The following is a 26,093-nucleotide window of genomic DNA, read 5'->3' as shown; positions in this document are numbered from 1 at the left end:
TATATATATATATATATATATATATATATATATATATATATATATATATATATATATATATATATATATATATATATATATATATATATATATATATATATATATATATATATATATATATATATATACCAAATCAAAAAAGTACCGTTACAATCAACAGTTGGCTGAACCTTCCACACCTTTTTTTGTGAATTTTCAAAAATTTATCAATATGGCTAAAAAACTGCAAGGGGCAGCCCTATGGGGTTGCACGAACTGTAGACGTAGGACTATACTACTTAATGTAAAATATTTATTTTCTTAGTACTTAGTGTGTGGGAAAAAAAACACCCGGACCGGTGAAGAAAAATCAAATTTTAGACAATATAATCACATCTCATGTATAGAACAAGTTTTCTAGTTGCTCTCAAACAGATCCTAAAAGTTCAAATACCCATGGATAACTCCAAGTTTGTAGATGTGTTTCGATGCCACTGGATTGTAAAATGGTTAATATTACCTTTTTTGCCTGCAAAATGCCCTGTGTGTATGCAAAGCTCATGATTTGTTGGGATATTAGCATTGATCGGAAAATGCTTTCCAACGCTGCGCATTGCATACATACAGGACATTTTGCTGGTCACCAGAAGCTGTTCATTTTACCACCGCCACATGTTCATTTTACCCACTCGCTATAGACATGTCTCATTTTTGGACATGTTTAGAAATCAAGAATCATGTTTGAAAAAATGTGTTTATGACGAAGTATTTTTCCAGATATGTACAAAACATGTCTAACAAGAAACATAAGGTGATTGTAATATCTCATTCACTTATTAGTTAGAAAATAATGACTTTGCTTAACGTGTTCATTTTACCGCCAGTTCCCCTGCCTACCAACACATTCGCCCCAAAACATTGAACCCAAGCGTACAATGCAAAATGAGTCAACGCTGATGATGATGGGTAGAGCGAAAGAGACAACTAGTACACCACCACGACACTATTAGCGCGTTTCACCAAAATTCCACGCGGCCTTTCCCGATTGAAAGGAACGGCCGCGCTTAGCCCATCTGTCATAATATCGTGATTTTGCATAGCGAAGGGCTGAATGATTTTGTTCCAAAAAACAGCCCTGCGTTATGCAACACTTTGTGCAGGTTGATTATACCAGTTGCAAGTGGGGCCAAATTCACCAAGTTCCGTAAAATTCCTTTTAAATTACAGAATTGATAAAATTGCTTAGAAGAGCTAAACTAATTAATCAAATCCTGTTTTAAAAACTGTCCTTGCGTTTAAACCAAAATGTGAAGCTTATCACTACCACTACATTACTTAATTTCAAGCGCAAATAGCAAATACATGTGCTAGTTAAACCAAAAATTTACTGGCAACATTACAGCGGCATTTAGGAAGCAGTTGGAGCGGTCGCCTGTTGGACGACACAGGGTAGCGTCCCTCCACAGCCAGTGTAACGGACTTCTAGATCAGCTGCACTGGCTGTAAAAACACAGCGCAGTGATCTGCTTCGCCAGCCATTCAACAGGGAACTGAGCGTGTCTGGCCAAGTCCGTTCTTTAAATAGTCGATGATGACGTCATTCATAGAAGCGTTGCACGCAAGGTACACCAATCCGTCGTACAGGGCTTGGGAAGCGCTATCTTCTGTGTGTTAATGCGCGATATTTTGACAAGGTTGTATATTATTTAATTTTTTAATGCTTTGATATCAAAAATCTTTGGGTTTATCTATTGGAATTTATTCTTAGAAGTATTTCGGGGCGATTTGTGCAAAAAATGGAAATTTTAGCGTGAGATTGCTGAATTATATGCGTTTAAAATTGGACCACTTTTCGTTACATACCATTTTTTGTAGAATTTGCAGAGTGCACCCCTATATCGAAAACAAAGACGTAGTCCTACGTCAAAATCAACGTGTTTTTCGTTTGTCTCTCGCAATGAATGGGTTTAAATCAGCTGGGTAGTGTACTTCTGGACCGAAAAGACTGCTACCAAGCTAACACGTGCTTGTGATACTTTATATTGCTTCCCGGAAGGAATCACCCCAACATGATGCACGCAAATTACCCTGTCGAATGTTGATTTACATTTGAGGCAATATGAACACAGTTTGCTACCGTATGTTTCACTCAGCGATGCGAAAGTTGGCTAGTCAACATTCGCTCTGTTGTCAGCGGTGTCATCGAATTCTCATTCTATTATAGTGAATAACAACGACCAAGACAACAAGATGGCATGCTGGGTTCGTTTAAAGCGAAACTATTGTGTCTACATATCCGCCAAGTTAGTGGAGATCGACGGTGTGGTTACCGAACCGTGTCACAAGTTTAAAGACCTTTTTGCCTTTTTCCTATAGAAAGGCTATTCAATCACTCTGAAAGTCGACTTTTCAACCGAGGCCCGAACTCAGTTCGTCGAGTGCAACAAATGTGCCTGCCTGTGTTTTTTTTTTCTTTTTTTGCCTTTCTCATATAGAAAGTTTATGCAATCACTCTAAAAATTGTCAACCTAATCCCGGCCTATAAACCTATAAAGGCTTAGGTAGGGGTATGCAATGAGGGGTTCCTACTTTAAAATAAAAACTAGTTTAAAATTTCTTAACAAGTTGAAAATTTTCGACCGGGTCGGACCCCCCGCATCTTTCTCCTTGATCCGCCGCTGGTTTCAAGCGATGTTTCAGAGCCGATTCATTGTGTGTATGTGCAAATCGTACTGAATATGTAATATACATTCCCATCATTGTATTGAACATAACCAGCCATGGAATCGTAGTTTGGACAAATGAGAAAGGCACAATTGCACCACTAGGTGGATTAAAACAGGTTATTATAGTAAGATTTAAAAAGCTTCAAAAGCCTGGCCTGTAGTGTATTGGCACTGTGTGAGACTCACGACTCACGTTCGTGCCTAACCACTACAAACAATCCTTACTTTTTACGCTCTTCTTCCTCACGGAACTACGACAAGGTATTACTTCGTGGGAGGGATCGTCGCACCTCTTTCTTCCCCTCTATCTCGAAGCCTCACTTGGTTCACGAAGTGGCTCGACCTATGAGCTTTCATTTAACTCTTGACTCTTCTCTAGCTTTTTGTCTTCATCTATTACGTCACCGTTTAGCTCTCGTCTCCGTGAGCTGTTTAGGGGCTGATTACTTGAGCCACTTAGCTCAAATTTCCGTGAGTCATCCAACTCCCGGCCTTATCACGATCTACATGGATAATCCCCAACGGTGGACTCACCCTACTCCGACCAATAGCTCCCCGGCGGAGGAATTTCTCCCGACCCTGATACCCACTTCCTTGAGCCATTTAGCTCTCAGCTTTATCGAGATCAACTCGGATATTATCCTACTGCGGTGTTTGTTTCGTGAGCCAATTAGCTCCCCTTTTCGTCACAATTCTGTCGGGTAGTCCACGGCGGCGAATCTACCCCTCCGTGAATTCCCAGGCGCCATTGATGTACCTTTTTATGAGCCATTTGGCTCCCCGCTCCGTCTACTCGGTCCAGTCCCCGGCGGTGGACCTAGCCTACTCAACAGATCAGCCAGTAGGTGCTGAGGTCCATCCAGCGATTCCGGGTGGAGCGTAGCTTCCGGTTCACTGGCGCCCCAACGACCTCCTGCTAGCTATTCGACCCGGTCTACTCGGTCTAATCTCCGTCGGTGAATCTGGCCTACTCACGAGCTACCCGGTAGGGTGTCTAGCTCGATCCGACGATTCCGATGAAGCCTGACATCCGGTTCACTGACGCCCAGCCGGACCCAAGCCCGATGCTATGTTGCGTACTACTCAACTGGTCCCCGGCGATGGGCCTAGTCTACACCATCGAAGAGTTCCCCGGCGGCGGAATTTCTCCCGAAGCCCGATTTGTGGTTTCCCGACGGCATTCTAGCCATGGCGCTACTTTGTTGGTCCCTTCGCCACTTCGTCTGTAGCTCGGAGAGTATAGTTGTAACCACTCTGTTGACAGCGTCCCAGATATGCTCGTCGTGGCACATCTCTTCGACGATATTGTCCACAGTCACACCAGGCATACTCCTACGAACTTCTTCGAACCTAGGGCATGCAAATATCACGTGTTCCGGTGTCTCTTGCACGTCCGTACACTCCGGGCAAAGGGGTGACGAAGCAAGTCCAAACCTCCAACTTCCGGAAGCATACGTGCCCGGGCAAAAACTGCGTCATGGAGTTCACCTCTCCATGTTTCCTATGTATCCAAACAGATACATTTGGGATGAGTCGGTGGGACCACCTTCCTTATTCAGCGTTGTCCCACTCCGCTCGGAGTGGGACGCTCCGACCAGTCTTCTTGCGTTACGTGCCTTTTCCGTTGGTAGCATTCCACATCTTCAGCCAGAGTAATGCAGATGGGAATCATCCCGGCAATTACGCATACCGTCTCCGACGATATCGTTCTGTTCGCACTCGCGACACGAACAGCCATTAAACGAAACGGGCTTGTCAACTTCGTCCGGTTCCGCTTTGAGTTCAGTGCAGCAGCCCAGGCCGGTACGCCATATCTCAGTAATGAGGATGAGACACCCGCCAGGAGACGTCTCATGCTGCCCCTTGTTCCTCCGTGATTCGGCATGATCCTTGCCAATGCGGTAGTTGTCCTCGCAGCCTTCTTACATACATAGCCGATATGGCTGATGTAATTTAACCGATCGTCGGCCATTACACCCAGGTGTTTCAGCACAGGCATCGATCGGATGGATTGTCCCCCGACGCTGATCTCGACACGCTGTTTTTTTGCAGTTGCTGACCAGCTCTACCTCGGTCTTGTGGTGAGCAATCTGCAACTTGACGTCAGCCATCCAGGTTTCCACGATGCCTATTGTCACTGCCGTCAATATTTCCATCTCCTTAAGGATTATCGTCAGGGCAACATCTTCTGCAACATCTTCTGCAACATCTTCTGCAAAGCCGATGATCTCTACTCCCCTGGGCAGTTTCAGTGTTAACACTCCGTTGTATATAAAATTCCAGAGTGTTGGGCCGAGGTACTCCCGCCGTTTCGTAGACCAGTACTCTGTTCTGGAACTAACTTTTCAGAACCTTACACAGATAGTCCGGAACCCGCATTCTGTGCAGCGTTACGAAGATAGCCCCCCTAGCTAGCACTGTTGAACGCATTCTTCACGTCTACCGTTACCATGGCGCTGTTGCGATTACCCCTTCTCTTTTGCTTCAACGCTTTCTTCGCGTTCGCGATGAATGTGCGGATGGCCGATATCCCTTTCCGAAACCCGAACTGCCTCTGCGATAGTCCGTTCTCTCTTTCAGTGTAGGTAGTCAGCCTGTTGAGGATGACCCTTTCCAGGAGCTTACCGAGAGTATCCAGCAGGCATATAGGACGATACGATGCTGGACCTCCTGGTGGTTTCCCTGGTTTTTGGCAGCAACATCAACTTCTGGGAAGTAGCCATCGTCCAGGCATTTCTGTAGGACTATCCTGAACATGTCCGGAAACGCCAGGTTTCAGTGCCACGTTGGGGATACCATTCGGTCCAGGAGCTTTCTTCGCTTTAAGCCTTTTTGCCATTATAAGAAGCTCGTTGTTGGAAACTGGATTGTCACCAGCATTTCCAACGTCTGCATTAACGTACGGTGTAGGCGGCCATGCGGTTGGGTCGTGCTTCGGCCCTCCACGATAATTTTCAGCTTGTCGGCGCGCATTTTGACTGCCTTCATTGGGCCGTAGCGATACGGTAAGCATTGCCCCAGGGGTAAACGTCTACTTCTCTCCACAGCTTCTTGTAGCAGGTGGACTTGCTTAGCACTATCTCGCGTTTAAAAGCGGCCCTGACCGCCCGGAATGTTCCCTTACACTCTTCTCTAACTGCCTCAGATCTTGCGCACAGGACGCGTCTTCTGCCCGGAAGCTGCTTAGTCTTTCATTCCACCAGTACGCCGGACGCCGTTCCTCGGCATTGTTACATCGCATGCCCTAGCTACTGTTTCCGGCAGCTCATCGGCACTCGGAATTGGAGTGACGCTGTCAGCACGAAGTGCTTGCACAAAAAGGTCCTTGTCGAAGTCCCTTATTTTCCACTTCCGCTCGCCAGTCCTCGCTCTCCGCATTACCGTACAATTTCGCCGACCAATGATGTAGTAGATCGCTTGGTGGTCACTATGTGTACTGCTCACTAACTCGCCAATTCATGTTATCCATCAGCGATGCGCTGCAGAATGTTACGTCGATGGTAAATTCCCGACCCCCTTTACGGAATGTGCTAGCGGATCCTTCGTTGCACAGCTTTACGTCCAGCTTTGCCAGTGCTTCTAATAGGCTGTAACCTATTGCGTTGGTCAGCTTGCTACCCCACTCCGCGGCCAAAGCGTTAAAATCTCCTCCAATGACAACCGGCGTTCGTCCGTCTAACGAGTGGGTTAGTGCGTCCAACATCCTGTTGTACTGCTCTGGTGTCCACCGTGGAGGAGCATAACAGCTACACACGAATACGCCGCTGATCCTGGCGATCACAAAACCTTCGTGTGTGGTATCCACTACCTCTTGAACAGGGAAACCGCCCATCACTTGTATTGCCGCCATTCCTGCACTATCCACCACCCAGTTACCGTTGCCACAACAGTTGCTGAGCAATGTCACAATGATTGAGATTAAGCTGGCTTATCTCCATCATCATTGACCTGCCTTCGCCTTTTTGTACTCTGGGCATAAGAAGCCTTCTGTCACGTGGTCTTTACCACCCTCATTTGTGCAGAGTAAGCACTTCGGTTGCTTCGTGCAGTCTCCAGCAATGTGTCCCTTCTCCCCACATTTTCTGCACAGATCTGTCCGGGCCTCTACAGTTTCTTGCCTGATGACCGAAACCCAGGCACCTAAACACCTCTCCATTTGTTTAGTGGCTATAGGGATCAATCGTAACGAGCACACCTAACATCCGATTTTGATTTTACCGGTCGACATAAGCTTGTTGGCTGCGGTTGTCGATAAGCGTATCACTGCTGTCTGTGTGCCACTGTACGCCTTCCTCAATCTGAATGCTCTTTATCCAGATTGTACTACTCTACTAGCGTGCTTCTCACTTCGTCTTCCGTTGTGATCTCGTCTAGATTCCTGCACTCGCCCACTGCTTCCTGAACTAAAACTCTCACCGCTTCTGCCACGAGTTCCCGATAGCCGAGCTTTTGATCAAACAGCATTTCGCTGTTTCTGAGTACGCCTGGTTCTTATAACGTTCTCCCTCAACTTGGGATCCTCTCTCACCCGCAGCGCCGTCGTTTGCTTTGACGACTAGGGTGTCTCCCCTGTGCTTCTGCTGGCGTGACCGAAGGTTTTCTTTCTTCTTTCCTCATTTTCTTTCTGTTTTTTTCTCCTCTCTTTTGCGGTTTCTACAGTTTGCCATTCACTCTGCGATTATTGGCTGGTTCGCTGGACTTCCCCGACCTTCTTGGGCTTCTTCGGTTCCTCCTCCTCTCCTGGCGTTTCCCTTATTCTTTTCATAGAACGAGAATACCAGCTCGCTCTAGTAATGTTATCTGTTCGAATTCGGCTGCTGCTACGGTTGATATGATACTAGGCACTAGATCCTTGATCTGTCCGTGCACGTTACCCTTGCTTTTCACGAATTCGTAGAGTTCTTCGATTTTTTGCCTCAATTTCGTCACTTTAGGTAACCCAGACAGCTGATCTTCTTGGGTAATGCTTGGTTTCGGCGTGCGCACCTGAAATCCTAGCTTTCCTTGGCGTCCAGTTGGTTTGTCGCCGCTCGTGCTCGGTATGGCCTCTCTTGGCTGTTCTCGCTTCTGCTGTTGTTGCGGTTGCACTTGTTCGTTATGCTGGGTCGGCGCTTCGTTGCTCCGTTAGATTTTTTCTTATTTTTGTTGTTTTTTTCTTCTTGCTTGCTTTTTGAGTCTCAACTCCAAGCCGCTATCTACGCCCGTAATAAGTAGTCGCCTCACATGATCCCATGGTTACCTTTGCGAGCATGCAAGAGATGACGCGGTCCTTCATGGGGTACCGCGTTCAGAACCGGATCGGCGCTAGTCAGGAGCCTTCAACTGAGCCTACTTCCATCGGCTAAGATGCCGGGTTTCAAACGTACTTGGAGACCTACCAAAGTTTTATTGGGACGGAGGGCAGCCAGTACCATTAGCCCACTCGCCGTTTCAGGGAAGTATCACCCATCCTTACTAGGGTAGTGGGCGTGGCTGTCGGTCCGTGGATAAATTTCGATGAAATCCTTATTCACATCCGTGTTCTGCCGCCAGTATGCCGTAATTAGGATCTTACTGGTATCGATCCTAATGTGCCGGTTGGTACTCCAGTTGGGTTTATGCTAAAGTCTTGGGTAAAACCTTAGCGGAAGCGGCACCGATTCGCTTCGACGGAGCTGCTTTCATATTAATATGGTTTAGCAGAGCCGAACATTGCCTTGCCCCACCATATCCTAGGAAGACTCCCCAACTCGCAGTAGGTCCGGGGGGGATTCGTTAGGACCCTGAACTTCTGTCCCCCAGTCCCTGCTGCCCCCAGGTAGTGTATGTATGTATGTAACCAACCATTGCACCTTACACATCGGTTATTCGGAAATTGCCGATACGATTTTATCAAACATAGTCTCAAATGAAAAGCACAACATTCCCACAGGTTGCTATTGAACTTCATTTTATTCCGATTTCCGGTTCCGGAGTTAAGGGTTGAAGATTGTGAGACTGCCCATAAAAATAATGAATTTTTGAAAACTCAATCAGCTGGCTCGATTCCTAGTCCCACCAGGAGCACTTGCTCCAAATTTGAAGCAAATCGGAGAAGTCCAGCTAACGGACCAACGTGCCTGAAGTTTGTATGGGATTTTTCGACAATTTACATGGAGAAAATTCACTATCTCGCATTTTGACCACCAGGTGACAGTATGTGCAGTGTAATATCACTATAAGTGAAAATAGAGAGATAATTTAATTTTCTACAATTTTGTCGAAGACTGCTGGTCAATCCTGCTGTGATAAAAGAAGTTATTGAACTTTTAACGAAGTGATGTCTGAGTCAGTTTTGCATGGGGCCTAGCAGTGCATGGTTGTGTAGTAGTACTCGAGTCCCGCAAACTATACATTTTTGTGAAATAATGGTTAAATTAGGCCGAATAGTATGTTAAGAAGAATTTTAGTATATAATGTGAGTTATGTTTTGGTTAGAAAATTTTAATTCCACCTATGACCGCATAGAGGGCGCCAACACTAACTTTTTATAGAAGAGTAATAGAATATCGAGATGTTCGGAAGAAATACTGCAAAATGCGAGTTCTACAACTTTGTAGAAGACACCTAATTTTTATCTCTCTACGTTGAAAAGTTAGTGTTGGCGCCCTCTATGCGGTCATGGAACTAAAATTTTCTAACAAAAACTTGACTCGGATTATCTACTATAATTCTTCTGAACATGCTCTTGAGCTAAACCTAACCATTATTTCACAAAAATGGTCAGTTCGTTGGAATCAAGTACTGATACACAACCATGCATTGCTAGGCCCTATGCAAAACTGACCTAGACATCACTTCGTTAAAAGTTTAATAACTATTTATTCAACAAAGCCGGATCGACTAGCTTCACTAAATCGAGTTTGTCAGACATTGTATCGACATGACCAAAAAATCGATTTTTCGAGGTGTAAAAATCGATTTAAAAAAAAATTTGCATCGACATCGCCTATTCTTAACCCTAGCAGACAGAGAGGAGCGGTATATAATGTTCCGAGTAGCAAGGGCCACCCTAAAACGTTAAATTAAGCGGAAATAAAGTGACTTCATCGCAACCAAATTGGCACAGTTTTCAACCCTCAAAATTTACTTTAACTGCATTCAGAAATTGCACTAAGCCTTACCTCTCGTGTATTTATGATGACGCCATTGTTCGATATGACCGTTTCCTTCGTGCTTTCAATATCGTTTACATCAACACCGCGGCAGCAATCGTCTATCAAAATCGTTCTATAGCCAGCAGAGAGAGCATCAATCGCAGTTGCACCTGTCGATGGAAAACATATCACCATTTTACATAAAAACTATTTCAAAAAGACCCTTTTGTTATTAATTGCCAAAAATGTATTAATATAAATAGCAAAAATTCCAAGTAGACGGCGATACATGACTGCACCAGTATCCCAGTTAGTCAGCTTGTTAAAATATTAAACTGACCAACTTTCATGCACAGCTGGGTTTTCCCTTCCGCCATCTGGTCGAACAAGCAACAGTTTCATTTCCAACTATTTCGCGCCAGCAGTTATTGATTTTACAGATGTGTAGCCATCGCACAGCGCTACTGATACGAAATATGTAAAATTCGGACCACCACACTTACCAACGCAAACATCGTACGCAAGCCCGCACACGTAGATATCGGAAGCTCCCTTCATCCGGAGCTGACCGCACAGGGTGGTGTCGGATAGTTTTTTGTTGTCCCAGAAAACCGAGTATGAATCCACCTCCGGATTGGTTCCCTTGTACACTTTGATACCATGCTCAACGATCTGGGGAGGAGGAGGGGAAAGTAATAAAAACTTAAACTTCCAGAAACCTATTTAATGGTTTAATTCAATTGTATGGTAAGCGTACCTTTAAATCCTTGTGTAGTTCTGATCCCCACGAATCCTGGACACAGTGCCGCGGCCACAGGCGCTGCTTCATCGGGGGTGGTCCAGCGAATATAACCGTGTCGTATACCTGGGCGTTGTCGGCGTTCAGCTGGGGATAGGAAAAGTTGGAAATTAAATTGTCATACATACTAGGGTTCAATATAAATTAACGTTCGTTGACAAAAAAGTCATTCTCGAGCCACATACGTACAGCTTATGTTTAATCGTTCTATAACATTGCACCTCTAATTTGTTTATTTTCCACAAAGTGATGACCAATTATTTATTCAACAATGTTCTATAATGTTATTCGATGCGGCTAAAAAAAGTTTTTCTTTTCGCCATTCTGAAAAAGATTCACCAAAATGTAAAACAGGCCAATATCAGGCAATCCTAATAGCACTAGGGGTCCTAGGTACTAAGAGACATCCATAAGTGGAGATGTGTAAACAGCTTTAGAGGCTATGAGTAGATTGCTGACAGAATTAGCATACGGAAATCTGCCCTTCATAGCTACAGTTCGTTGTTTGAGGATATCCAAGATGGAAGAGTACAAATTTGCAGAATGGTAGCAGTACGACATAAATAATTCATATACAATATCGTCTAGCCAATTATGCGTAATAAGTTGTTTTATTTTTTATTACTACATGTTCGAAATATATCGTACAGATTACACTTAATGCTATTGCTAGTGTCAATGTTAAAAATTTCTAATTGATAACTTATAATTAGATTTAGTGGTATGGAAGTCATAAACTAAAGCAGTTTCGTTGAATCTGCTACATCTGTCTACCTGATTGTTCTGGCCATATGCTGTACGGTGCTTAGGAATCCACAGAAGCGAACGATTTCTTATATCACGAGAGGGGAATAAACAAATTAATCCTTCAGAGAATGTCGGGACAGTGAATATTGTTCGACAACATATCGAAAATGAACATTCTTTGCAAGAAAGTGCGGTGAGACTCCAGCGTTGGCAAATCTAGCAACATGCATCTATTATTGTACGTTGTAGAGTAGTTTTTCAGAGTTGATGCTGGCGCAGAGATCGTTGATGAATAAGTGAAAGATCAGTAGCCCTAGGTGACTTTCTTGAGGCACACCGGTTGGCGTTACGAATGCGCTTGCGTGCGGTGCCAATTCTAACGAAGGCGGATCGTCGTGAGAGGTAAAAATGCAGCCATCTGGTTACCCAGTCGGGAAAACCTAGTCGCTCCAGTTTCAAAACAGAAATGTTGTGGGGCACTTTGTCGAATGCTTTCGGGCTGGTAACTACATCTCGGAAGTGATCTGCAAAAAGGTTCACCGACTTGGCAGCGGACTGTGAATTTTCTGTAAGATAGACATTTTCTGCTGAATTTATAAACGTCCAGAATGACGAAGGATTATTTCGAAGGCTGCGCTGAACTTGATTCAAATATGCACCGAATGCACTGTTCCGGACTTTTTCATATTGCAGTTCAGTTTAACGAAGAATAGTTTTGTTGTCGCCGGTCCTATGATGTTAATATCGCCTTCGTTGTTTCCGGAGTACGTTGCGTAGGCGACCAAACTCAGCATTCCTCCACGAAAATTTATAATCTACTTTTCTGCTGACACGTTTTTTAGGAGCACTGCAGCGAAAAATCTCATATATGGCATCATAGAGCACCACAACTGCCTGATCTAAGTCATTTCCAACCAGCATCTCACGCCAATTGAGTGCACCAATGTCCATTGAGACTTCATCGAAGTTGCATCGAGTAAAGTCAAAGTTGAAGTCGTCGTTAATTGTATCAGAAGCTTCACCGTCATCAGAACGCATATCAAATCTTAAGACGAAGGATTTATGGTGAGGGTCAACCTTCAGTATAAATGTAGGAGGCTAAATCAGTTCGAACATGTCCGTGTCATTAACGAAAGCCAAATCAAAGGTCCGTCCATTTACGTTTCTAAGAGAGCAGATTTAATACAAGCCACCAGCGACCAACGTTTCTGTGATGGCCGTCTATTGTTCCGTGGTTGCATTTTCAGGAAGGTAGCACTTATAATCGTCATCAAAAATCCACCGAAGATTAGGAAGATTATAATCACCTACAACGAGTACATTGTCGCGCCGATTAGATTTGTCCTTTGGACTGCATAGGAGTGAACGTTGTACAAGTCAGTATCACTGTTCGGCCTTAGATAGATGCAGCAAATATATAACGATCGACCTGGCAGTGAAACGCGTACGACAACTTGCTCCAAACCTTCACATCCAGGCATTTTTAGTATACACACAAAAAAATAATGAAATTTAAACGACATGTAAATCAATACGAATGTAAACATACAAAGATTGAATCAAAACTCTGATTGAAAATTACGTTAAAATCAATGCACTCAATTGGAGCATCAAAAAGCATACAATTTTACACTTTCATTCGTGTAATATTACATGTCATTCATTTTACAGCAATACACGTGTATAAAATACATTGAAGTGCATTGGTTTTCCGTTTGAAGAAACTGCAATTTTCAATCCACGTGTAGAATTATAATAAAATTCGTTGAAGAATCGTGTGAATTTTTGGTAGAACAAAATTTTACATTTTTATTGATGCTCCAATTATGTGCATGAAAATAAACTTAAAATTACAATTTTTTTTTGTGTAATCCCAGTTAGATGTTTCTTTATCGCTATGAGAACACCACCTCCGCGACGTAGATGACTGGTAGAAGAGTTTCGATCGCATCGGTAGATTGTGTAATTCGACGTTAGCTCGGTGTTTAATATATCATCACGTAGCCAGGTTTCGGTGAGAACGATAATGTCGTAGTCACAAGAAGTAAGCTCCAGCAAGAAGGCCTGCGTTTTTGTTCCATTCCTCGAACGTTCTGGTAGTAGACGGACAGGAAATCAGGTGTTGCACGCAACGGCATGCTATGAACCAAGAGGTTTTCAGGGAGTGGATTATCATTAAAAGAAAAATACTCGCTTGAGAAGGGAGTTCGGAAGACCCCCTCACGACTGGCTGGTAGCGCGACTGCGTCGGAGCGCTCGGGAGCTTCCGTAGTACTGTATAATGGGCGTCCCGGTGATGGCAGCGATAAACAAAGTTTAGTTGGTTCAAGACTGTCCCGTTAGAGAGCATGGCCGGGTTAGGAGGGTGAAATTCCAGTCGACTACTATGCAGATGATTTTCGGTGGCTGCGTCTAAACTGTTGTGTTCAGCAGCAGTCTGTAGTTGGAGGCCTACTGAGCGAGCAGAAGCGATGCGATCCAACTTTATACTTAGACATTGAAGTTGTTTGCCAGCCAGGTTTACAATGATGGTAGAATCAAACGAATTGTGTTTGTCGACATACTGCAATTGAGATTTGTTTTGAGGGTGTGCAAAATCTAGAATTGCTTCGGAAGGACACATACCCTCCCTGGCTTTACCTGACACAGAAGGAGTCTCCGATTCGTCAGGTATGTTGATTGTCAAGGAAAATAAAGTTCGAAAGACGAGTTTTTCCGGTATAGCGTTGAGCTACAGAGCACCACCAGATGAATTCTAGACCAACATGAGTAAAGGGCGGAAGTCGCATCCGGTACACATCCAAAATAAGTTTTGTGGACATCTCCAATATCATAATCCACTTTAACACATATCATAAGGATCGAGTTTCCGTAGTTGATGCGGTCAGAGTCATTAACGAGTTTCAAGCAGCTAGTGCAAATCATGCTTGCGAGAAATGAAATAACGCCTAGCGGGTATGCTAAATTCGTGTGTTGTACTTGCACGCAATGTATGTTGAGCAGATTCGAGCATTTGCGAACTTGTACGCAATGCCGGTTGAGCACTCTCTCGAGCAGAACTGTGTTGCTATTCACTAGCAGATGTCACTTTGGACAGAAAAATCGCGCGTGTTGGCAGTGGTGATGGCAGGTGATAAAAGATAAACACAGATTTCCAGAATTTCGGAACACGATTTTTTCGACAATACACTCACAAATCCCGGAAACTTCAACGAGAAAATACAAACAACGATCAAAGTTATCGCGGCGCACAAAACAACCGAAAAATAATTTTAAAAAACATTCAACTGTTGATGAGCGCGATTTAGTACAGCAGTGATCCCAAAAAAAATACTTGACTTGATTAGCATTGTTGCTTTGTTTTCATCACCGCTAGTAAATTGAATGATCGATTTTTTTTTTGCTGAAAATTAAAACCAAATGCATTTTACTGCACGCTTCGACCTACTAAAGTGTACGTTCATCCTCAGCGGCTTTCTAAAATAGATTAGATTTTAACATAGTTAATATATTTTAGAAAACCGCTGAGGATGACTGAACAAATTAGTAGGTCGAAACGTCCGTTAAAATACATTTTGTTTTAATTTTCACCGAAAACAATCGATGACCGCCCATACCATTGCTTAGCATTCCAACATGAGCACACCCTTGCTCGACAACACATAGCGCTTGCTGCATCAAATCAAAAGGTCTGCTAATACAAATACCTGTCATAATAATATGGTAGTCATTAACGAAACCATATTTCAGAAATTCAAGCTCATTCAGCTTCCTTAGCAAGCCATCGACGACAAGGTTCCATAAAAGTGGTGAAAGTACACCGCCTTGAAGACATCCTGAGACAATCAGTTTCCTAATCTCTACTTCTTTTTCCGGTTGTTAAGCATTGCGCGTATCCAGTACGTTATATATATATATATATATATATATATATATATATATATATATATATATATATATATATATATATATATATATATATATATATATATATATATATATATATATATATATATATATATATATATATATATATATATATATATATATATATATATATATATATATAGGTACTCCATAACCTCGTACTGCTTCCCAAATGGAATCGAAAGACACTTCATTATTATTGTAATAAAGCTTTTTCAATGTTATACAAAATTTTGTAACAGGGTGGTAGTAGATTCTTCCCACTGATATACATGTTGCATTGCATGAAGCGGATGCTCACCCTGGCTAACATCCCGAATGTAGTGCTCAATTAAGTATTTTCACTAATCAGAGAACAGGTTCTTCTAGAAGCACGCATAACTCGACACGGATAAGACTCTTGGTATGATGCTACTATGAGTGAGTTTGTTTTTCCACGAAGGATGGAATCCACGTCACTCGGAGATTAAATCGTTGGCAATACCCATTAAAAATAGTCATCCAGCCCTCTTCGTTCTTACGAAGGCAGTTTGCGACTAGGTTTCATGGTACTTTTGTCCCAGTTCGTAGATTTGGGAGTACGATACGTGACGTTATCTAGTGAGACGCTTAAATGATCAAAAACTATGTACTTATGATCAGGGAACTACGGTTCGAACTCGTTGAATACGACCCAGTTTACCAAGTCATACGTAATACCGTCAGAGCAAAAAGTTTCATATGACACCACTTCACTGCCAGATCGCACAAATGTTGAGCGGTTGGGACATTGAGTATATGAAGATGATTTTGGCGGATTGCACACTGACTTCATCATGTTTGACTGCTGATTATCTGATACGAGTTGCTTAGGAAGTGGTAAGTAGGAATTCATACCAATCCGACCCATATTAAAACTTCAACACATGATAGCAATCATTGCCGGCCGCCCCTATCTCCATCGTTCACGGGAAAGGATAAAGGATAAGGTAGACGGGAAGTGTTGATGCTCCACCTACTTAACGGAAGGACGACGATTCATCAGACTCGTCCATAGGTGTTGCTGAGTTGGTGGTTTGGAAGGGTATAAGGTCTAGGATTCGCTCCAAGCAAGCGATGCGACCTGTAAAGAATATTTTATTATGTTGTTGTTTAGTTAGTCTTCGAGTACACGATCACTCGAAAAAGAAAAGATCTTGTTTAGTTTTTGGTTCTTTTGAGACTCTGGGTATCCGGCTACCGAGCAATTTGAACTGCACACAGCCGACCGTGGAAGTATTGTCTAGAAAAGCTATTCTTATCTACGTAATGGGCTTGATCACTATCTATTGTAACAGTATTCAGAAAGAATTCGCCACTTATTTTCTACGATATATTTATTTGGTTGAAAACTACCGAGTGATAACACGTTATACAGACAAAGAATTATGATAGCGCGAGATGTTATAAATTAAGCATTGTATTTCCTATTTTACGTACCGGATGATTTGTAAAATACACATATTCGAGCTATAATAACGACCATTAAAGAGAAATACAAAGAATTGTTAACCTGATACACGGGCTGGTTAGCAATAACGGAACTTGAAATTAGATTCATAAAAACAGACGCGGCGAATTTTCAGTACGTGTTGACCCGCGATCATCGATACTAGTCAGATTTAAGTCTTGTTGAGGTTGATTTCCGATCAAATATTCATTTTTACGGTAGTGTTTCCTTGATTATATCTGTTCGCACTCTCTCATTCTGCTACTATCAGCAGAAGGCTGATAGCACCCAGTCGTCGCCCAGAGACTTGTGAGAACTAAATAGATTTAAAAAAAAACAAAGAAACGACATGCTCCGTCCTGAATCCAAACTCAGCTATGAGCTTCTACAGCTGAATTGAAACTCCAAACAGAACATGGCGTCTCCTTGCCATTCTAATCTCTTTAGTGAAGACTATGTTATCTCACCGTTTGACGTCCAACATTGAGTAGGGGAACCCGGGGCTATTCGGACCTACTTAAGCAAATCGCACTTTTAGGTGGACAGATGTGAAAAAAGTTACCGGTCAAAAGTTATTGTTAGTTTGAAACCTCAGCTACATTTTGGTGCCATAAAAGGTTTATTTACACCACTAAAGGTAAGGGTAATTCGGACCTCCCTACGCGGCAATTCAGACCGTCATTTTTCTTTAATTTTTTTACAATGGAATTATGTTTACGTATGAATTAGTTACAAGAGACACTCCTTAAGAAGCAAAAAAAAAATTGCCTTACAAAAACTTAATCTGGTATGTCACAGCTGTCGATTGGCGGCCCATGTATTTTCTTTGCTGTGGTGTGCGCAGCCGCAAGCCGCTGAACTGTGTTTGACGGAATAGGGGGTCCGAATAGCCCCGTACGCTCATATCGCACAAAAGTGACGAGCGTCTCGAAAATATCTCTGTTTTTACCCAAACAAAAATCATTCCATAAAATAGGAGCCTCCAGCTTTCCAAATTTTTTTTTTCACTTTTATTTGTTGCTTTAATCACGGTTTTTCCATTATAATGATTTTTGTTTTGAGAATCGCAAAACAACGAAACGCGTTGTATCTCCTTTCTACAAAGAACAAAGAATCAACTTCAGCTCTCAAAATTAATGTTTCAGAATAGCGCTTCCACGAATATGTACGATAGTCAGAAAGTCTTGCTATTTTCTGAGAAATCGAGGGGGTCAGAATTACCCCCACTGTCTTAATAGCCCCGGGTTCCCCTATATGCAGATTTGTATTGCTTAAGTAGGCTTTTCTTACTAATTTCTATAATTTCAAATGCAATGCGAAATCCCGGGTCATAGTCAATCGACGTCAAATTTTGCAGTTAATTGGGACCTCAAACGGAACCAAACAACTTTGTTATAAAAACAGTCATCTTCCCAAATTCTAGTATACAGAGCTTCAGCTCTAATTCCACCCCCATAAATTAAGCTAAAACAAATCATTACAACACTTACCGGACTGGTTGGGTGGATCGGCCGCTGCTTGATGTTATCAATGAACGAAACATGGTCGCTCGGATGCCAATCGAGCGAGTAAAATACCGCATCGAAGTCCACCGTATCCAGTAGTTTGTTTATCGGGTCGATTACCTGGAGGCGGAAAACGGAAACAAAAAAACGAAAAAGCATTGAAAAAGCATGGTTAAAGCGAGAAATTCACACCATTAATTTCCCTGCCACTCATTTCCTGAGGCTAGCACGCCTGCACCGTGTACACAAGTGTGGCACTATGGAGAAGTTTTCTTTCGGATGACTGAGTGACTGAACTTGAACAATTATTCTTTCAATGTCTTCAACGTGGCACGCGAGCTCCATCAAAGTTATTACACCAGCCAATTTACATAAGAACTTTTCGAAGGATCGCTGGAATCATGTACTGAAAACTGCTCCCCACGAATTGCATTTCACATTTCAAAAACACCGTTTCGAACCGAGTGAAACGTGAAAAAAATAGGATGTTATTCCTTTATTTCGCTCCTAAAAGTAACGTATGAACAATACCTACTGCAAGCTACAACAGTGAAGTTGATATTTTTTTATCTTGGGTTACATCCTTCGGCCACAATCAACCGCATCTTTCTCAGTTGGAGTATTTGCAACCGTGCGGAAATTCAGCCGACACTTTCTGAATTACGCTCCAAAGCCGCTGCCTCAGAAAAATATTCCGTGCTTTTTCCAGATAGTAGAAACGCAGATGTAGCCATCTAACGATGTTTGTTTAACATGTTTGTACGCGAGTACAGACACGGCTTTTCCAACGGCCTGTTACAAGCTCCTACTTCCATCCCCCCATTAGTACATCTTGAGCTGTCACTCAACCTACTTTTTATTGACACTCATTTCCACAGTTGTTTTGTTCAGAGTGGCAGTTCTTTTGTGTGTGTGTTGCAACCAAACCAAAGCAAATGTACTAGCGATGTCAGTTAAAAGGATCCCCGGCAAAATCGAACCTGTGCCCCGTTGGAGTAGAGAAACAAAAAAAAAGCCTCCGGCTTTCGGTATTTCCAGTTTCTTTATAAAAAAAACCGCGAGGAACGAATTTATCACACATTTTCTACCGACCTATATCCCGCACAAAAATTCTATGCCGACTATGCAAGTTGTTCTGTTGAAACAAATAGACTTTGTTTGCTCATATTCAATGGGAATCTCGTTTATAGTGCGAAAAGCACATTTTCTGTGGGATGATTCTAACACGTCACAACAACATTGGGCACAAAACTTAAAGAGCTATGTCAGTACTGGAAAACTACACGTTTCGTTGGTTTTCATAGAAAAAAATTACGCTGGGTAATTTAAAAGACGCATTTAACTTTCCCGATCTCATCGTATTTGACGCTTATGCGAGACTCCTTTTATGTCCATCATCCTATGTCAACTATGCGAATTAAGTTGTAACTTGCCACTACCGGGCAGTGTAGTTGAATGCAGTTTTGTAATGAAATTTGCATTGCATATGTGTGCGCATCAAACAAACTACTCAAATCTGCTCTATTGCGATCTGTGCTATCAAAAATAACTATTATGGCCATATACAACAAAATGATGCACACTTGAATTTCACACATGAAAGCTGACGCCCTGGATCGCCAAATGTACGCAATTAGTATAAAGCAAAGAGCATAAAGAATTGTTTAGTGATTACATCGAAAGCATAGAGTAAAGAAAGCAAAGTATAACGAAAAACAAAGAAACAGGATAGATTGAAAAGAATAATGAGGGTAAACAGTTTATAAAATGAATTAAGAATAGAAAATAAAGTAAGCAACCAGAGTAAGGAGAGTAAAAAGAATAACTAAGGACCTATGTATAATAGCAACAATAAGAAAGTAAGTAAGAATAATTAAAAATGAAGAAAGTAAAGACAATAAATGGGACAAAAAGAACAGAGTGAGTGAAGAGATAATAGAAAATTAAATGTTTGAAAGGTGAGTAAAAGAAAACAGTGAAGAGCTATATGTGTAAATATTGCAAAAAGGGGAACAAAATATAAAAAGTTTTGAAGTAAAGCGAAAACATAGAATAAAGTAAAGTGAAAAAAGAGAGCAAACAAGTTGAAGAGAACTAAGAGTACAGAGTGTAGTGAGTGACTACAGTAACAATCGTACAAAGAGAGTAAAGAGCATAAAGAAAGTACAAAATCACAAAGACAGTACAAAAGCTAATCAATAAGATTAGAGTATGTGAAGGGATAGATGAGAGTCAAAAGAGCAAAGGAACTAAAAAGAGTGGAAAAGTATAAAAAGTGAAGACAACAAATCATAAAAAAGTAAAGAGAATAAATATCGAGTCCAACTATCTTCATCAAAAAACTTTTAAAATCGCAAACATTTTACATTTTATCGGTGTGATAAATAAGTAGAATATTTTTGGCAGTTTTTTAAAAGGGCATATGAGTTTTCACATGCCCCGTTTTCAAAAATATTGTTCGAGACCCGAATTTGGGATTCATAAACTCTCAGAGATTGATAATCAGGGGATGAATCCGTACTTGCAAAAAATATGCACTGAAAAAAAATCGTGTCATTTTTCAAAACCCGATAATCTGTGTTAAAAAGTTAACTACAAAAGTTTGTGTTGGCGCCCTCTATACGATCACAGGTGGAACTAAAATTTCCTAATCAAAACATGACTCATATTATTTACTATAATTCTTCGGGACATACTATTGAGCTAAACCTAACCGTTATTTCAGAAAAAATGTATAATTCTTAGGAATCGAGTACTGATACACAACCATGCACTGCTAGGCCCCACGCAAAACTGCCTCAGACATCACTTCGTTAAAAGTTCAATAACTGCTTTTAACATCGCCATTTATCTTTCTTATTCTCACTTACAATGATAATACAATGCATACAGAGCCACCTAGCGGTGAAAATGCGAGCTAGTCTCCATATAAATTGTCGAAAAATCCGGTACAAAACTTCAGATACGTTGGTCCGGCAGCTACACTTGTCCGATTTGCTTCAAATTTGGTGCAAGTACTTCTGGTAGGACTAGGAGTCGACTCCGGGGTGGACCGATTACGTTATCAAAAATTCATTATTTTCCTGGGCAGTCTAGTACACAGGCTGATAGTTGATCGAAAGTTTGGACAGGTGCAGAGTATGAAATAACATAAAACATAAAAAAGGCCCTTAAACCCTCTCGGTCTCCTCGGTACAACATTATCGAAGCGTAATGAAATATCCATCTTAAAGCAATTGTCTGTCAGAGGTTCTTTAAAACGGATGCACGAAATATGCTTGATGATGTTTACAATACCGTCAAACCCATCAACCTAGGGGGGCTGGGCTGACTGAGAAAGTCAAAATTGAAACATAAATAACACCAGTCGATTATTTTCATTCATTTCCAAATTTTTTAAGACTATTTTCTGATCTTTTTGATTTTATTTTTTTAAATTCTTTAAAATTTCTGAATATTTCCAAACATTTTGTCTAATTATGTAAAATTAGAGCGAGTAAAGGCGCTATAACCCTGGCTTATTAGCCAGGGCAGAGCTAAATACTTCTGTCCCATCCCGGGAACCTAGGACCAAAGGAGTGACATCAACCCTCTTAGCAATGCCACTCCCAACGATTTATCAAACCCCCATCAAATTGAAACGGTTGTGTACGGTTGTCCACGTTTCTTCCTTATTCAATGTTCAAAATAATCCGTTCATTAAATTATTCATTGAATGAATAATTTGATTGCCGCATAATTTTGAATCATCTTTATTTTGTACGCTGCACAGTTGGCCTGGCCGCTTTAATGCTTGTGTCATATTTAATATGTGCCACAAACATTAATAATGATAAGAAAAATTGTGGACGAACATCTGAAATTTTCCAGGATCCCTACATGTATTGGCTGTGTATGTGTAGACTAGACTAGGCTAGACTAGACATTTTGTCTAATTTTGTAAAACTTTCTGAAGTATTCTGAAATTTTCTGATTTTTTCTGAAACTTCGCAAACTTTTTTCGCAGTTCCAAAAAGATTTCTAAAATATTCTGATATAAAGGCAAATAAATTAAAACATTCTTAAACTTTCGCAAATTTACTGAAATTTTCTAAATTATTTCTTGAAAATTTCACTGAAATTTACGAGAATTCTCTGAAATTATCTGAAATGTTCTAAAGCATTCTGCAATTTTCTGGAATATCCTAAAATTTTGCGAATTTTTTTCAAGCTTTTTTGAATTTTTCTTAATTTTGAAATTGACCCTACATACTTATAAGAATTTCGGAAATTTTTTCAGAGTATTTAATTTTTTTTAATTACAATTTCTGAAAAATTTAGACATTTGCTGAAATGTACTGTACTTTACTAGATTGTTCAGCATATTTCTGAAAATATCTGACGTCTCGAGCAAATTTCGAAAATTTCTGACTTTGTTTTGAAATTAGTTGAAATTTAGTACTCGATATTTTCCGAAATTCTTTTGCATTTTTCTGAATTCTATTTTCGGGAATCTCGTTATGTTTTATGGCCTTTACTGAATATTTCTGGAATCGTCTAGAGCAATTTTACTTATTTTTTTTAATTCGTAAAAATTTCTGAACATTTCTAAACTTTTTTGTTAAATAGCGTAAACTTTCTGAAGCTATCTGAAATCCCTCCTACTTTCTCTGAAATTTTCTGATATTTTCACATATTTTAGGAAATTTTCTAAAACAATGGAAATTAAAATTAAAATATTTTTTAACTTTCGTAAGTTTACCGACATTTTCAGAAAAATTTCTTTAAAATTTTACTGAAATTTACGAAAATTCTTTGAAATCATATGAATTTTCCTGGAACATTCTAAAATTTGTTGAACGTTTCTGAAAATTTTCAAAATTTTCAGGACGGTTATTTTAATTTTCCGCAATATTTCTGATCTTTGCTAATTTTTTAAATTCCGGGTTTTTTTTAAATTTTAGAAATTTCGGAAATATCCTGACATTGTTTTTTACAATTTTCTGAAATTTCATGAACTTCTTTTCGATTTTTTCTTATTTTATACAGAAATTGACTAAAATTTTTGAAAATTTCGTTAAACTTTTCAGTATTTTTGATTTTTTTTAAAGTTAATTAAAATTAAAAATTCAGACAATCTGAATATCTGAAAATTACTGCAAAATTGTTGTAATTTTAGAAAGTTTCTGATTTTTTTAAATTAGTGCAAATTTACTGAAATATTTTAATATTCTCTAAACATTTTCGAAACATTCTGAAATTTTATGAAATTTTTCGAAATTTTCTTCTAATATATTCTCTTCTGATATATTCTCAATTTGCTAAAGTTACCGGGATTTTTCTAATTTATTTAAAATTGTCAGAACCCAGTGGGGCTGTTCACAACAATTTCCTTTTTAAATATTTGATGTATTTCTTCTTGTGTCATCTGAAAGTTTTTGAAGCATTCTGAAATTTTCTACATTTTTCTGCATTGTCTCACTTTTCTAAAATGAGTGCTTTTTTTAAAGTTTTCTGATTTTTTTTTATTTTTCGAATCTTGTTTTGGTATTATTAAAATTTTCTAATATGTTCTGAAATTTTCTGAACATTTCTGAAATTAAATGTTTAAACCTGATGTTCTCATAAAACTTCTGATTTTGCTGTTATCTGAATATTTATAAACTTTTCTCAAATTTTCTGAGTTTTTTTAATTTGTTTAATTTTTTTTCATAGTTTCGGATACATTGGGAATTTTTTGACATTTTCGTAAATGTTCTGAGACTTTAAAAATTTCGGAAATTTTTTAACGATCTGTATTTTTTTAAATTCTCTGATTTTTTAAAAACTTTTCAGTATTTTTATAATTAATGAAAATTTCTGTAAAATTCGGAAACTTGTTCAAATGTTCTGTAGTTTTCTAGATTGGTTTGAATGTTTCTGAAAATATTTGAAGTTTCCTGCAAATTTTCTGAATTTTTGAATATGGTTTGAAATTAGTTGAAATTTACCCAAGTATTTTGAAACTTTTCAAACTTTTTCGATTCATTCTGAAATTTTCAGAAATTTTTCGACATATTCCGAAATTTTTTGATACATTCTGAAATTTTTAAGTTTATTGGATTTTTCTGAACATATCAGTAACATTGATTATTTAAAAAAAAATTGCGTTATCTGAAACTTATTTTATCTGAAACTTTCTGCAGCATTCTGAATTTTTTTAAATTTTTCTGAAATTTCTGATATTTTCTGAATATTGCAGTAATTATCGGATGGTCCCAAAAAAATTCTGTTGTTTTTCAATTATATGAATATTTTTTAGCTTTTTAAATTTTCTGCATAGATTATTTTTTTATTTTACCTGATTGCTTTTCAAGTTTTCTGATGTTTCGTGAGTATTCTGAAATTTCCTAAAAAATTTTGAACGTTGTAATTTTCTATTTCATTTTGATATTTTTAGAAGATCTCGGATTTTTTTTATTTTTTTAATAAATTTTTACAGTTTGCTTTGATTTAATTGAATTTTTTACATCTATTTAACATTTTTCAGAAATTTTCTGAAAAAAATTTGAAATTTCTCGTAATACACTGTAGCCTCCATTTACGAACTTTTTTTTACGTAATATTCGGTTTACTTTTTACGAACTAAACTCATTTTTACGAACCAAGTTCGAAGAAAAAGTTTGAATACGTACAGTACAGTATGAAGTTGTATACAATTTAACATATCCTTAGCTAACTATTACAAATAAAAGTTGAGTACTTTCGGAAAGAGGTTGACGAGTACATGACGGAAAGCGATGTCTTTAGCCATTTTCTAATCCAAGATGGCGAAATCCGGTCTAGATAAATTCTCTATACCCTCAACAATATGGGTATAGAATAAAAATGGGGGTATTTCCGAAATGGGGTTGACGAGTATATGACGCAAATCGATGTCTGAAGCCATTTTGAAATCCAAAATGACGACTTTCTTTTTAAATTCTCTGTATCCTAAACATCAAGGGCATTTTCGTAATTGGCTAATTATAGAATAGATATACAGGGTGTTTGGTTCATGGCTAAGAATCTCTCGGGGAGAAAAAAATTGTTCTACACATACCATCAAATCTCAACCGTTACAGAGTTATTGAACTTTTTGTGTAAAAAACTTATTTGTCTTAAAATACCTCTAACTTTAAAAGTATACTTTGTATTTTAAATATTTCAGTTCCATTCGAAAGGTGAGAAAATTTCCAATTGAATGGTGTTCTCATATCTTTTAAGTAATTAGTTTTAATTACCTTTTAGCTGTAAAGTAGTTAAAAGCTAGTGTTTTGAGGAGGTTTTTGCTAATTTTCTCGAAATAATGAAGTATGATTATAGCAATATCCATTATCCAAAAGTTGGGTTTTAGGACGATTCATAATTTGTTCTTGGACGTCATATTTCTAACTCTTCTCATTTCTTTATAATTTCATTACTATACTTTTCCTGTAACCGACTTGCAAGTGCTTAAAAGACTCTAATCTACAAAATATGCTTTATATCGTTATTTACAAGATTTCATTGGAAAGCTGAGAAAATGTCCTATCAGTGTATGTACAAATATATTTTAGTTAAGTGTACTAAATGATTTTTTACTAACGAAATAACTCAAAATTTGTGTTTTTTGGAGTTTTTTAATACTTCTAATTATTAATCAACAAAATTTATCGTTACTATTGCTCATTAGATGCCCCTTAATGTTCTCTATAACTTTTTAATAGACACTTTGTCTATATCTCTTTTCATTTTGCTGCTATTTAATAGTTAACACAGCATGAGCTCGCCACAAATGTAGTGGGTTCGAAATCGTTATTTTTCCATATGAAACGATGTGATAAAAAC

The 26,093-nt window shown here is 39.4% G+C and overlaps 1 protein-coding gene across 3 annotated transcripts in view; it reads right to left on the bottom strand.

Moving 5' to 3' along the window:
- LOC131685200 (nicotinamidase) overlaps positions 1 to 26,093 on the bottom strand; it is a 181,188-nt gene that overhangs the window by 5,264 nt on the left and 149,831 nt on the right. For all 3 annotated transcript variants that reach the window (XM_058968750.1, XM_058968749.1, XM_058968751.1), the window contains exons 5-8: positions 18,252 to 18,386; positions 10,578 to 10,706; positions 10,324 to 10,492; positions 9,848 to 9,990 (exon numbers count right to left, since the gene is read on the bottom strand). In XM_058968750.1, the coding sequence (XP_058824733.1) occupies positions 9,848 to 9,990; positions 10,324 to 10,492; positions 10,578 to 10,706; positions 18,252 to 18,386 (576 nt within the window). The remainder of the gene's footprint in view (positions 1 to 9,847; positions 9,991 to 10,323; positions 10,493 to 10,577; positions 10,707 to 18,251; positions 18,387 to 26,093) is intronic.

This window comes from Topomyia yanbarensis, chromosome 2 (assembly GCF_030247195.1).
Source record: "Topomyia yanbarensis strain Yona2022 chromosome 2, ASM3024719v1, whole genome shotgun sequence".
Lineage (NCBI taxonomy): Eukaryota > Metazoa > Arthropoda > Insecta > Diptera > Culicidae > Topomyia > Topomyia yanbarensis.
The sequence above is the reverse complement of the archived record's forward strand: the minus strand, read 5'-3'. Positions and strand labels throughout refer to the sequence as shown.